At 40.2% G+C, this 15276-nt stretch overlaps 2 protein-coding genes across 3 annotated transcripts in view; one reads left to right on the forward strand and one right to left on the reverse strand.

Annotated features, from left to right (window-relative positions):
- osbpl6 (oxysterol binding protein-like 6) overlaps positions 1 to 15276 on the reverse strand; it is a 31066-nt gene that overhangs the window by 11982 nt on the left and 3808 nt on the right. The window contains exons 2-9 of one of the 2 annotated variants that reach the window (XM_041057193.1): positions 11491 to 11743; positions 4173 to 4295; positions 3672 to 3725; positions 3169 to 3282; positions 2908 to 3078; positions 922 to 1066; positions 647 to 750; positions 23 to 115 (exon numbers count right to left, since the gene is read on the reverse strand). In XM_041057193.1, the coding sequence (XP_040913127.1) occupies positions 23 to 115; positions 647 to 750; positions 922 to 1066; positions 2908 to 3078; positions 3169 to 3282; positions 3672 to 3725; positions 4173 to 4295; positions 11491 to 11637 (951 nt within the window). In that variant the 5' untranslated portion in view covers positions 11638 to 11743. The remainder of the gene's footprint in view (positions 1 to 22; positions 116 to 646; positions 751 to 921; positions 1067 to 2907; positions 3079 to 3168; positions 3283 to 3671; positions 3726 to 4172; positions 4296 to 11490; positions 11744 to 15276) is intronic. The other variant, XM_041057194.1, reaches the window with a different exon arrangement.
- The window catches only part of pde11a (phosphodiesterase 11a), a 52845-nt gene continuing 49200 nt past the window's right edge, over positions 11632 to 15276 (forward strand). The window contains exon 1 of the mRNA XM_041057198.1: positions 11632 to 11756. The gene's annotated coding sequence lies outside the window, so the exon portion shown is untranslated. The remainder of the gene's footprint in view (positions 11757 to 15276) is intronic.

Below are 15276 nucleotides of genomic sequence, written 5' to 3' on the forward strand. Positions count from 1 at the left end.
GTAGAAATCTGAAGAGAGGTACCTGAAGCTGGAATTTTGCATCTTTGCCGACACTTTTTGTTCTCCATCTTCTGTTCAAGCGCTTTTCTTTCTTTGACAATTCTACACAATTGGTCTTTGTGGCACACGTGGGTCAAAATATGCAAAGTGTGGTTAATAGAACAAACATATCACAAGGAAAGCAAAAGTTAACACACAGAGTGATTGCAGTGGGATGGTAAAAAATGATAACATTCCAATAAATGAGCTGCAAACAAAATTTTGAGGCAAATGGAATGTGTGGTGTTAAAAAATGCATTTCAGCCAAAAAGAAAAATGAAATTTGATAAGATACTGATCAGTTCGAGAAGCCGGCAGCTGTTTTGTGAGAACGACTGAATCCTGTCTGTGTAGACAGGTAATGAATGCTGAGGTTTTAAAAAACAGCAACTTTCTTAGACAGACACACCCACATCACTAAATGAGAAAAACGTGCTTCCGAGCACCCCACACACACACACACACACACACTCTCCTCAATACAGCGTAGAAAGAAACCTCTATATGAAATTCTAACTAAATTGCTTCTCCTGCTCTGTTGTATCCGTCCATCATGTGTGTGTTTCTGTATGTGCATGATGTCTGTGTGTGTGGGGGTCTGTTTTACCTGCATATCTGTGAAGTTGGGTGCTGACTGTGTCCTTTGTAGAATCTCAAGGCTCTGCAGTAACCGGCTCAGCTCGGTCAGGTTGGACTGGCATCTTGCGAGATCTGAAAATAAAATTCACCCCCACGTGCACGTAAATACGTTCAGTTTTATGTGTCATGAAATAATCATCAATCCTCCTTCCAAGGACTTATCATAAGGCCCAAGGCATGATTTAAACCACACCTTTGTAAAATCAGATTTACCGCCAGAATAAGGAGGAAATTTGCACTTACCCTCTGCACACTTGTCCATCTCCTCTGATTCCTGCAGCCAAGCAACCACCTTGCTCTGGCCGTTACTATAAGATGCAGGCAGGCTGCTGTTGCTGCTGTTGCTGGGGGCCACCGGCTGCCATGGCAAGCTGCTTGGCTTGGCCTGCTGTGGTCAAACAGGAGCAGACACAGAGTCCATGCACATGACAGGGGAAAAATGTGGAACACTTCTATAGTGGAATGAATCTAAATCAATCAAAAACCAAACAAGATGCTGCTCTGATGCTAGAAAAAAAAATGTAAGTTGGTTCCTTTTATTTGATCAGGCTAAATAAGCTAATGCTACATCAGACTAATGCTCAATATCAGAAACTAGTGCAAAATGACTCTCACAGTTTCCCAGACCCCAAGCTGGTGTCTTCAAATTCCTTGTTTTGTTCGACACAGTCCAAAATCCAAATATGTAATGATATAAAACCAGATGCAGAAACCAAATGCAGAGAAAAGCAGCACACACTCATATTTGAGAGGCTAAAAGAAGCAAATATTTCCCATTTTTGCTTGATAAATGTCTTAATCAGAACTGATGTATATCGGTTTTCAGCACTATTCTGTATAGAAAATCCATTAATGGTATTTGAATGGACCCTTTACACTATATGGCTCTTGGCTATTTGGTGCCCAATGGCCAATTCACTTGACCCACACCTGCAACAGCTGCAGTGAATCTGTCCAGCAGCCCACAGTGAAGGACAGGCTGGTCTCAGTGGCTCTTAGCTATTGTGGAACTATGAATAATATGCTATTTGACAACTTTTAAAAGATTTACTTACAACAGCTGAATAATGTCATGACAGGACTATTGTGTAGGAGCACGTACAAATACTGCCATGGAGACGCTTTCTTAGGTTTTTGCAGGAGAGCATGAATTGCTGCTTTCTAAGTCTTTGATGCAGAACTTAATTGTGAGTCTGCGACTGGAGTCTTTCATTTAGGCTTTTCTTCTGGGGAAGCTCATCAGGCTGCAGGCAGCTGCTCTGAATCCAGATCCTACTGATCCTCACCTCTAATGGCCTGCAAGGGGCACAGAGGATCACTCCCAGGAGAACCTGCTCTGGCTGCATCCTCACATTTACACACAAGTCAGACACGTTGACAAGGACCAGGGGTTCTCACTAAACGGCTAACAGTAAAGGCAAACAATTCATTTTGTTATTCTAACAATCAGGACACAATTATCTGTCCAGTCAGCTTTACTGCATTAGGCAGATATGAGTCTGCACATTTACAGTCATTAGTCTGGCAATTAGCCACATTATACAGCAGACAGATCAGTGGAATGGAAATGAAAAGAAGCATTCAAACCTAGTAAAACAGTGACTTCCATACATGGACATTGCGAAGAACTTTCAAGTTTCATATTAAATTAACACTAGCCATCTAGACTACTTGTATAGCCATGTAATATTAAATTGAAGTACACGGAAAGGAAAACACCGCAATGTCATTGGTGACAAATTTTCAGCTGAGGATGATCAGAGCAGCGCAGAGGCAAACACAATCTGGTCTGACCATAGAGTCTTCCTGTCTTTACTGTGACTGTTGAGTGACTCTTACTTCCTCTCATCTGGATGATATTTTGGTTACACTATCCTAGTTTCCAGAACCAGGCGATCTCTCATTCCCCATGACATACCCTTGAATAAGTAATTGCACTCAGCTCAGAGCACAGCGAGAGACTACTTTTAAGCCTGAAACACAAAAAGTATGAAAAATACTCAGACTGTTCTGTTAAGAAGAAAAGTCCATAGCCACATTAAATCTGTGGCATAGTGTTTTACAGTACATAGTGTCTTTTTACTAATTACATTCTAACAGGTAAGGCAGTGCAAACCAATTTCCTTCAAAGAGCTTTTCCTAATTTAATTACAATATGAGAGCACTGTAGTGCCCGTAGAGCTTTCTTAAGATACTGTTGTAGTGCTCTCAGGGGGTGGGAGCACTCACCTTTGCTTCATGTACCACACTCGCAGCAGGTTGTGGGGACTCCATGGCAGCCGGAGGAGGAAATGTTCGCATGGTGGCCTCCCGGGGAGATCGCACAATCTCGTTCTGTCTGTAAAGCCGGTGATGACGCAACTTGGACACCCAGGCATCAAAGATTTCTTGAGATTTGACCTAAAGAGGAAGGGGACAAGAGAGCTTTGGACTCTCATCCGCTGACCTTGACATCAGAATGACACTACTGACTCTCCCCATCAGTGTTACCTTCAGGTGATAGATATGCTCCTCGGTGTCCAGGTCGATGCGACGGGCCCTCTTCTTGATGGACATCACTGAGAGGCCGACGTCAATGCTGCCGTGCAGTTTTCCTTTCTGGATCTGAGGCAAGTGATAGACACATTTTTTCCAGTTCACTGTTTGGAGTCACATTGTTTGTAAATTTTGGGCACGCAGAAATTTTTATCTGTAACCCTTGTAACCCTTAGTTGCATCCCTGCAAACAGCACTAGCTCCAATTTATGAATTCAATGAAAGTCTAAGGTGTCTAAGTGTGTAGTGTGAGACTTTGGCTACGTCACAGTCATGGGTTCCATTCGTATTTTGTCATATAAATTTTAGTTTTCCCTGCAAAGTGACTTGGCGTCCTGAAACACACTGAACATCACGATCTGCGTTGCAGATGTTTCTGCTGACTCATTGCCAGGCCAAGCTGATGTCAGGCTGGCCTGCCCTGTTTGTGCCTGTGGGTTATAGTCAGAGTTACTTACATCAATGGGGGACTTTGAGTACTTCAGGATACCATTGTCCAGAACAAAAAAACGCTGCAGAGGAAATAAGCACAAAAATAATGTGTTGGTTAAATAACAGGAAAGAGAGACATTGGATATAGAGCCCATTGGATCTGTTTATATTGTAGATTCAATAGAAATTCAAAGTTGTCCACTGTTTTTTTTCCTCATAGTGGCAGGACATGCATGTTGTGTGTTGAGTGGTGTTGTGAGTTCAAATATGTTAACAGCAGGGACTGGTTTCCACTGGTACTCACATGTTTTGGGAAAACAACAGTTAAACTGATGCTGGTGGTGGTGACTTAAAACGAAATTTCCGCTGAGCTTACGGAAGGGGCCCAGACAGGGTGAAGCGAGATGCAGGAAAAGGGGAACTTCTATCAAGCAACAGCACTTTACTACACAGCAAACTGTTTGACTGTTTGGTTTTTTTTCCAGCGGCAAAAGCTTTTCATGTCTCGCTTCGCCTGTGGAGCTTACCTTGTGCCAGCCTTTCAGGGGCCATTTCCTCTTCTTCAACATAAAACCCTCATGCTTATCAGGCCTCTGGACGTTGCTCTGACCGATTTTCAGCCCTTCAATGATTTCCCAGCTGTCGGCCTCCTGAGGAGGAACAGAAATGCAGCACTATGTCAGAACTAATCCACTCACTTCTTCATAATAATAAAAAAAAACAAAAGATACACTTTCTGTAATAAAAAGAAAAGACTCTGCTGTTATGCCCGCAACAGGAAAACAACAGGGATACACTTAATATTCGTTTATTCTTTTCCCCTGTACTACACATTTAAAGAAATACTGCCCCATTCAAATTCCTCCTGCTCTCTCAGCATTTCCACTCCATTAGCTTTCTCCTGACTGTGCTCTTCCTGCTTCTAGTGGGTCTGTAAATCAAAGTGACGCCTCTGGAGTAGCGGGACGGCAGGGTCAGGCAGGGACAGGTAAGAGATCACACCGTTGTGCCAGTGGTGGAGGTGGATGGGGATCTGATGTTAGCAAAAGATCATCACCCTTCTGCTGTGCTGCCTTGATATGAACCATTCACTGTCTTTCAGGATTTATTTTGTGTGCAACTTTGTTTTTTTTACTGACATTCTACATTAGCAGGGCTTCCCAGCCATAGTCAGTTAGTCAATTAAAGTTTTTTTTACTGTATTTATTTGCTAAATAAATTTTGTATGGATATTAGTTTACTAGAAATTTTGTGTTTTTGTGTTGTCTTGGTAAAGAGAAATTGGGTTTGTATGATATTAATTTGATGGTTACTGGATGGTTAATGGTTTTGGCTTTAAGTCCCCCCTATTTAGCTTTTATACGCAGTATTTATTCCTACTACGTCATGACTCTTCCATTTGAATATTCTATTTACAGAATGACGACAATACTGGAGATGCACTTTAACAAATGTTTGAAAATGTGAATTCATGGATTACTTAAAGAAATGCCCTGTCAACTGTAATTTTGTCAGTCGACAACAGGCCTCATACCCCAGATAGGCATTCCCCACATTTCCCAGAATGCCTTTATTGGCCATATAAACGTATAGTCACCAACCAGCTCCTTACTATGAATAAAGGGGTCCTACATAAACACAGTGTTTTTTTGCTGAAGTGCACCACTGTCAATAGCTGCTGCAGTTGTATTTAACTGTGTTAAATGTTTAGCTGGAGAACACAACCCTGATATCAACAGAACGTCCTCTCCCTGCGTTGTATTACAGTCTACACAATGTTATAAAAGCCTTAAACACTGTCTACTCTTTGTAGAAATATCTGAACATGATCACTTATTTTGGGAAGTTGTACATCAGGCGCATTTAATGTAACACTGTTGAAGTAGGTCAGATTTTTAATGTCATGCTTGAATCAGTAGAGGCAGAGCCTTTAAGGCAAAATCCACAATTAAACATGCACAAGCCTCTGTGCCAAAGCAAATAATAGCCTGTGTCTCTTCACTGCACAGGGTGATGCTGCCCTCTTAAAGACAGCTCCTTGGGTGTGCGTGACGACACCTGACCTTGGTTTGCAGGACATTTAACAAAAGGAGACAACAGCTTGTTTAATCTAATGACCAGGCAAACAGATCTGTCTGGTAATGAGGTCGTGTTACTCCACCGACGGCGGTCCCTCCTTTCTGTGACCCTGTGCGACTAGGGAAGAGGAGATCAGCTTCATCGGCAAAAGGTACCTTGCCGTTCAAAGCAATCGTATTGTAAAAGGCAGCAGCCTACTCATTATACTCAAAGCGATTAGGTCATTGTCAGTTGAAAAAACTCAGCTGTATAATGTCGCCTGTGAAATGATCCATCTTCTTCTTTTAGAACATACCTGCCTTACACATGACAACCACGCTCTCTAACAGGCAGCCAGCAGCAGATGGGAAAGCCTCTATATGGACTTCCTGTGTGTTATCTGAAGCATCACAAACAGACTTTTCACTGGCTCTAAATTGATAAATCAATACTACACTGGCTCGTGCTGAAAATATTGCAATGCAGTGCTCTTTCCTGGGCATCGTTTTAAGATCCAAACAATATTAATCAACAAATTCCCTGTGAGGAACAGTCCACACAGTCTCTGGCTCCATGTAAATACCAAAGTACTTGCCGACTACGGGTTTATATGGAAATTACTGCTTCAGTCAGAGAATTTGCTTTTGTTATTTGACCCTGGAAACAGAGTGGAATTAGCCAAAGTGATTTCCTGCACTCTGCTCACATTCATTGATCCCGCTGCAGAATAATTTAAAGCTGAATGAGCCGGTCCCTCTTGGCGAGCTTAACTCTTTAATGAAGGATCTTGTGGCAGACTCAGACCACAAGCCTGTTTGTTTAATATGGACGACTGACTTGCTTTAGGTTTTTGTCCAGGATACAGTTTTTTTACCTCTTCTTTTCCAAGTCTTTGTTGAAAAATATTCTTTATATCAGTGGAATGACAGACACCAATATAATAAAAAAAAAACAGACATTGAATAGTGAAAGCACTTGTATAATCTTGATCATCAACTAAATCAATCTAACGGCCTGCTTTAGTCAGTTTCATAGGCCAAGTCTTATGGGGTCTGCCACCCACAGTGACACTCAGCAATGTGGCACAGCAGACCCTTTAATGCTGCAATGAATCAAACTATTACAGTTAAGGTCTTCCTGGGTATGAGAAAGGACAAACACTCCTTGGGGACACCTTAGGCTAAATCAGTACTATAAATATCAGTAGAAGAGCCCTCTTCTGATGACAAGTTCCTCTTGCACATGCTGCTTCCTCCATCAGACACTGATGTACAAGTAGAGTAACAGTCCAAACGGCTAGGGGCTTTTCTAAGATGTTGCACTGCACAAACCCGACCCAACCACATTAAAACCATAACTTTCCCTATTTTCAGTTATTTCAGTTTATTTCCTCCTTCACTCTTAGTGTATTCAAGGCCCCAATGACACAAGTCCAAAAAAAAGATAAACATTAGAAAATTGAATTGTTCGTTTGAACAACATTCAGTCATAGTTCAGAGAGGACTGCTACATAAGCCAAAAACAGCCATGTTTGCAATCATTTTATTTTATCCGGTAATGTTGAGATTGTAAGTTAATTATCGTGTCATCTTGGATAACAAGCTAATTTTCTTGTTGTAGCTTATTAATTATCTTGCCTCAGAAAAACAGCACGTCGGTTTCTCAAGCTCATGGGACAAATAGATTGTTTTTACCAGAAAACAAAAGGTTGTTTACTAGTGAAAATTAGTTAATTATTCCATTATCTGGAGAAAACTGAGTTTTTTTTTTTTTATAATTTGAGAATTAATTGATTAGTCCATTGACAGAAAATTAATCAGAATATTAATCAGCAGCTATCCTGATCGATTAATTTGTTGCTTTTCTTCATTTTATGTTCTTGCCAATTGCATTTATTTGGATTTTGAAGTGATATTCCCAATACCCAAGACATATGAAGGCATCATCTTGGAACCTGGGAAAACGTAATGGGCGTTTTCCATTATTTTCTGACACTTAATAGAACAAATGATTTATCAAATAATCAAGAAAATAGTCTGAAGATTAACTGATATTGAAAATAATGATTAGTTGCAGTCCCAGTTATGAGACACTGTTATCTCGAGCTAACGGCACTATTAACTTGTAATATCGAGATAAGGGATAAAATAAAATAATTGCTACTATGGTCCCGTCTTCTGTAGATAAGAATCATCAGTCTACAGTGTATGTTTAGGTGAGGCTCAAACCTAAGCAGCTCAGGTTTCAGCAATAACTACCCGTTACACAAGCATAAAGCATTCAGCCTTTTAAACAGCATCTGAGAGAAACCATTATAGATTTATTTATAGGCGACTTAACTGTCTACAAAAGTAACAGTGATATCGTGGGAGTACACTGACGTTAAAGCCTTATGGCTACGTAACTTTGCATTATATACCAAACAATTGATAATTAAAATTGCAGCATGCAGTGTGCTATCTCGTGTTGTACTAGCACAATTTAAGAATATACTGTGTGATTATATTAAACTGTGTGATAGAAAAACTGTAACATGCTCCTACATCGTCTTCAGTGGTGAACAATGAAATTTCAGCAAAGAATATCCACAGAGGAACTGTAGTGAACCGTTGTGTTTCACTGCAGTGTCTGGCTGGCTCAGCAGTGAAGCATAGACTAGGAGGGTGAGTATAAGCACAGTCTCATGCATTGAGTAAACACCACACATTCAGTTACAGGCCTGCAGTCCACATGCATGACCTTCTGTGTTATAGGTGATTTACTGTTGCTGATTCAGTGGAAAACATCTGAGAAAGAGGAGGAGGGGAACTTTGGATGTGTTTACTGAAACACTGAAAAGTTCTTTCTTCACCTGGGAAATAGTAGTCTGTGTTGGTGGACCCAAAAAAAAAAAAAAAAAAAAACATAATTGAAGGTCGACTGCAAGGAATCTGTTTTGGCACAGGAAACAATCATATCAAGAAAAAGGTCCAGAAAAACGGTTTAGACAGGAAAAGACCATCTACAGAACAAATAATTAATCTGTATTTTTTTATGTATTTTATAAATCTATAGAACACATTCAAAGATTTTATAAAAGATTAAAAATAAAACATTAATTTAACCAGCCTTATTTAGCAGGATGTTCCCAGGCTTATCTGATTTGATGAGAGCAGCCAGATCATTGGTTTTTTGTTTGTTTTGTTTTTCTGTTCCATCTAGATTTTGGACCAATAAGTAGTGACCAATATAGGAAATCACCTGGGCACCATTCTGAGTTTTAGCCATGTATTCTTACTGTCAACATATCAGACAACAGAAATGGATTAAGGTGGTTTATGTCTAGGGTTAGATCAAAAACCTCAGCTGAAACTAGGAGTATTGATGGTAAGACTGGTACCACTTGCACAGACTGAGCCAAGCCTATGTAAGATCTAAGATTAAAAACCACCTCTGTGAATTTTTTTTATTTCTGTTGATCTGTCAATGTACATTTCTTTTTTGCATTTTTCTAGAAAAACCTCCGTACAGGAGAGAGAGGATACTGCTTTATCCAGTTGTCAGGGCAAGTGCTCCATCATTTTTTCCATCTATCGTAACATCACTATGTTCTGGTCATTACCATGAAAATAGCTACTATCTGATCTTATAGCAACTGATAATCACATTATTTATTTCTCCACTCTTATCAAAGAGTAAATATTTACCACAACCACAGTGTGTCATCCCATCTATCCCTCCTACTGTTTCTAGGCCGAAAATGTCTCATCTAACCAGGAAATGACAAACAGCCAGAGAAAAAGTGGATATTTGTAGCGACAAAGTGTAAGTGTGTGTGTGTGTCTGAGAGTCTGTGCTTGCTGCAGGTGGTGCCTCTAATTGCTCTCATGAGGGTCTCCAGAGTGAACAGTAGTCGTCAGCAGAGGGGAAAGTGACACGTATTGATTTGAAAATGGGGGCTGGATCTCATTAAGGCTTTCCCCCCAACAAAATGCCACGCTCTCATTTTTCCTCAAAAACTGAGGCCCAGCCAAGCCAGCTAAGGTCTTTTCTCAGCGTCTACTGTGCTTCCTCAGGATGTCCCTTGGGATGATGAATTGTACCGTAGATTCTCTACATAGTGTCACTGAAAACTCCCTGCACAAAACACACTAAGCAGCCAGTGATGCAGCATAATGCTGCCATCAAAGGTTAATACACAACCAAGGCTTATGCATAACTTTGCATACTGTGAGAGTTCAGAGACACTTATCACTGCTGGAGACATCCTTGCAACTCAGTCAGCCATGTTTATAGAGCCACTTGTAAAATAAACCATTTTTATAAAAATTATTTAAGTTCTGAAGACGCTTTCACTTATGTTTCCACAGTAAAATGAACTCAGGAATAAACACCTGACATATGCCCTCACTCTTCTTGTACATTTTGTATTTGTTGTGAGCTAAACCCCTGAGACAGCTGAACACAACAGAAGATGGTTTGTAAGTCTACCTGTGTTTTTGAACGATACACCTGCCTCTGAAATTGTTTCATCTAGCAAACCAGCTCCATTTTCTCCTCTGAGAACCGTCTCCTGCGGACATGAGCTGGGCTCCCACGCAGCATACCAGAGCGCGCCACATGTTCAGTGGAGCACCGAGCCTCCGTCTGTCCCTCATGAAATATTCATGACGCGGTGCAGACGGAAAAGCTGTGATGTCAGAGAGTCCAGTTTCGGTGTCCTGTTCCTGCGCGGCCACGGTGACACAGCAGCACAGTGAGGTAAGGAGGGCCGGGGGCTTCAGATGGCTCACTGCAGAGGTTAAGTTTTAAACACTTGTCCTGTGATCTGTGAGATAAGAGTGTATCTCATTGTTTACCATGTCTCTGCAAGGTTTTTACTTACTGACCAGGGAATTAAAGCTGTTCTCTCTTAGCTGATTAGTCAGCTAATCAGTTGATAAGGTCCTGCGGGGTTGATAGTCGATTTGTTTTCTTTTTTAATGGACTTTTTGCAGGGAATTAACTATTAATCATTAGTTGTTATCAGAGGAGATTGTTCTGTGTGCCTGAATTCATCTGCAAAGTAAAAGTAATGAAACAATTCGACATTTAGTCAAAGCATTCCTACAAATGTAAAACTGGACACTTCAGGGATTAAGCCTAACTGCAGCCATGAACTGGTTGTTTCCGGCTGATTTTAGAATCTCAAATTTCTGCCAGATTTGGTTGTCGACGTTGTTTGATGTTCAGTTTGAAGGGGGTCATAATGTCGCCTTAATTGGCTGAGTGATCAACGATTAGACTGTCAAATGACTGTATGGATTTGTGGCATGTCGGAAATTTTACAGCGCTATCCTGCATGGTTAGGAATGAAATAATACAGCCTTTCTGTGTTTGTCAACACAACAATAACTGTTTAAGGCACAGAGAGGTCACATCATCCAATATTTCACAAAAAAGCAAAGAATCGAGAAGCAAAATCCAAAAGTTCTTTGTGTAGCAGAACTTTGTTTCCTACCCAGATTTATCTTGTGACCCTTTAGATTGAGAACCACTGGACTAAACAACCAAACAGTATTTAACATAGCTACAACTAATGTCATAACCTCACATCTCACATCTTAATATTTTAACTATTATACTATTATAGATTTCCCTTCTGTCTGTTTTTATCTGTTGCACAAACAGTCCGACTGTAATATTAATATATATATAATATTCACTCCTCCCTATATTACCTCTGTTTAAGTAACCTTCATACAAAGTGCTGATATTCCTAGAACCTATTTCTGAATGGATTTTCTTTTCCTGTGGCCTGAAAATTACCTGCCGGCTGTCGCGCTGGGAAGAAGAAGAGGAGGAGGCGCTCTTATGAACTGGCGTGGAGGTCTTGTTGACTGGCGTGGAGCTCCTCTCCTCGGAGCTCATGGTGCGCCCGTGGGGGCCTCGCTGGTAGTGTTGGTGGTAAGACATGGTGGACACCAACCAGTTCAGGACTCTGTGGACCTCCCTCAACACTGGGTCCCGCAGATCAGGAGCATCCTCTGACACGTCCTCACGTTCACTGCTTGCTGTTCATCTGAAAAACAAAGGTGAGGAATTTACACTCGTCACAAATCAACACCACACTTTATTTCTGTCAGAAACCAGTGTCTGGGCCTCTCCCAGGCTTTCAGAACTATCCTCCATCACAGATGCTCAGCCGAGACACCCTGAGCTTTTCTTTGAAGCATGGACTTTTAAGATTCTTCTCATTACATGTGCATTACTGAATAAGCTTTTCATTATGTGTGCTATGAGACTGCTGCCACTCAGGATTACTTAACACACTGCATTTAGCAGAGGTATGCACCAAATGATCTCAGACCCAAACTGAACCCACATCAGTGCTGCAACTAACAGTTATTTTGTTGATTAATCTGCTGATTTTTTTTTTTCAATTAATAATCATTTGGTCAATGAAACGTAAGAATAATATCGAAAAAAAATGCCAATCATAACTTTGCAGAGCCCAAGGTGACCTCTTCAGATGTTGTTTACTTCTGTTTTCTTTTCTGTTTTCTGTTGTTTCAAAAACCCAGACATTCAGTTTATTATGATCTATAAGAAACAAAGCAGGAAATCTTCCATTCGAGCTGAACCCTGAGAAAATGTGGCATTTTTTCACTGTTTTTGTTGGACAAATTACTGAAACAATTAACTGATTATCAAAATAGTTGCAGATTATTTTTCCGTCTCTCAACAAATCAGTTAATCAACTAATCGTTTCAGCTCTCGCCTGTATATCGACTTCAGCCTCTGTGTCCATCCACTTACTTCAGTTAAATGGAAAACAGTACATCTTTGTACATCGAGACATTGAACTGTGTTTACAATGAGGAAACGTGGCAGATCATCAGGTCAATTTTTGTCTGCAGTCACTGCCCCCACTGCAGAAGATTGAGATCCTCCCTCAGGACTGCATAGGTAACATAAATCCTTAAACATCTAACTACCTCCATGATGATGGTAATTAGTGAGTCAATACCAGAAAGCATCTGCAGGTCTACTTGTATGGCCACAAACCAGACAAAAGTAACCTGTTTATAAGATCCCAGGATAACAACATCCTCTGGTTTAAACTATGAAACCTCAGTCAGTGTTGGGAGGGCTATAATTTGCATAAATGTGCTGGATTTAAAATGTCTGGTTAACCTTATGTTCAGATAGCAACGGGGAGTGCTCGTTTTCACCATTAGTCATTGCACTGTGTTGCTCCATGCTGATACCCATAACACCGCCTGCACTGATAAAACATAGATCAATTGCAAGATAGGAGAAAACAAACAGATAAGCAAACCTTGCTCAGCTGAGAAATGATATACTGAGGATGTTATTGGACCTTCACTAGGTCAAATAGCACAATATTTCAAATCAAATATGTCAGTGTTGATAATGTGACTTCTGGGGATAAGACGAGGAAGTAGGCAGTATTTGCACACGACAAACTGATATTAGTAACGTGGATATAATGAACACGTGTTCAGAGACATTCATTGTTCATTTCCCTCAGTTAGAAAAGTCAAATAAACAAATAAAATTGTGATGAAGCCTTTAAAACCAGAAGAATATCTTATTTATAAAACAGCTCCACAATGAACCATGAATGGAGAAAAGCGCTGATGCACTCGTCTATTAACCTTGAAGGCAAAAAGGTTAAGTGCTGCACTTAATGGAAGGACAAACAGTATTTTCAACCTGTGTGTAGCTACTCTGTATTAACATACAATTTTTTTTTCAGCTGGTTAGCTGATAAAATGGATCGGTTGATTACGTGTTTTAAGTTTTATTTTGAAGTAGAAATTCTAAACATTCCCTGGTCACAGCTTTCCAACTGTGAGATTTGCTGCTTGTTTGTCTTCAGAGACACCAAACCAAATATCTTTGAAATTTGGACTCTTTGTCAGAAACAAAATACAATTTCATGACATTATCTTGGACTTTAAGAAACTCAGATGGGTATTTTCTGACATTTTATATTGACAAATACCCAGATTAATAAATAAAGAAAATAATCATTAGATGTAGCCTTAGTTATGGTTACCAAATTCCCAGACAACATTGAGTCTCATATCAAGAAACAATATTATATTGCTTGTACTTTAAGTTCTACATGATGTTTCATTATTGCTATTATTGTTGTTGTTCTGGGTAACTAGGTGAGGCCAAAGACAAAATCTAACAGACTGGTACAGAAAACTGTTGAGCAATGCAGGATTTCAACATCACAGGCAGTGATATGCCACACCACAGACCGTTTGTGCTCGCAGGCATAGTATACAACTCTGGAGCACCCTGCAGTTTTACCTACAGGATGTGTAAAGGCTCTCCCACGTGTCAGGGAAACTCCCTGGGTCCCGCTGAGCAGCTCTGCACACTTTAGCAGTATGCACTCTCACATGCGATGGTGCAGTGTACTCACACACACTACCATCTATAATTCAGTTCCTTCGACATCGTCATCATCCCTGCCCTGTCTTAAGCCAACTAGGACCTAAGCTACTGTAAGACAAGGTGCTAAGTCCATTCAGTTAGTGTATGCACACTTAGCCTATTTATTAGATCCACTCTCCTTGACCTAATAAAGAAGTAGGAGTGTGGAGTAGTTTCAGTGTAAACATGTCTGTTTTAAGACACTGTTAATCTTTGGCTGTACGGACTTTAGTTTGTGAGCTATGATTTGGAGCATTTTCAGTCATTTACTGTACATTATAGACATAAGCAGCCAACTAACAGCACAGGAAAATGACAGAAAGATACCAAAACAGATATAAAGTTCCTGTAAGCAACAGGAAAGTGAAAAGTTGCAATACTGACTATTGAAATTATAACTTTTTCACTTCACTTTTTCCCTTTTGCAGAACAAATCATTTCATTACTGGCAATGTTAAGTACATGTGGTGACACTGTAAACACAATTAAACGGAAAAAAAAACTAACCAATTGTTGTTAGCCCATAAGTTTTCAGCCCATGTGGAGCTGTCTCACTCCTGTGCAGACAGACCGCAGTATTGATCCATATGAAGCCACTTACCGTATTGGGGAACGACTTGATTAGTCATGAGCTTAATCTTCTAAATCCAGTCACCATGATTATGGTCCTCTAAGCACCTGAAATGTCTAGCATCCACAAGGCATGGATCTGTTCTGTGGATGCTACAATGACACTTCTCAAACACCTGGCCAAGACCTCAAGAACAATGTCAAACCAAACACTATACCAAACAACATACTGTGTCAGTGTAGTAAGGTCTAATTCCATCCTGTTACAAGTGCTACTAGTGCTTCAATACGCACCGGGAGGCATGTGGAACTCATTTTTGACAAATGTGTTATTATTTATTGGTTGTGTCCACTGCCACTGGCACAACCAATAAATGTCTGCCCTGGAGATGGGAGCACTCAAATTCCAGTTCAGAGAATCAATTATTCAGAAAATTATATCCAATGCTATACATGAGGAATAGATTATGAAACGATTCCACCTTTCAAATGATTTTAGTTGTATAAATCAAACAGAATATTAGAGTTTTGTGTGCACTCCTGCAAATAATAGATGTGATATTTTATTTT

This window comes from Toxotes jaculatrix, chromosome 15 (assembly GCF_017976425.1).
Source record: "Toxotes jaculatrix isolate fToxJac2 chromosome 15, fToxJac2.pri, whole genome shotgun sequence".
Classification (NCBI taxonomy): domain Eukaryota; kingdom Metazoa; phylum Chordata; class Actinopteri; family Toxotidae; genus Toxotes; species Toxotes jaculatrix.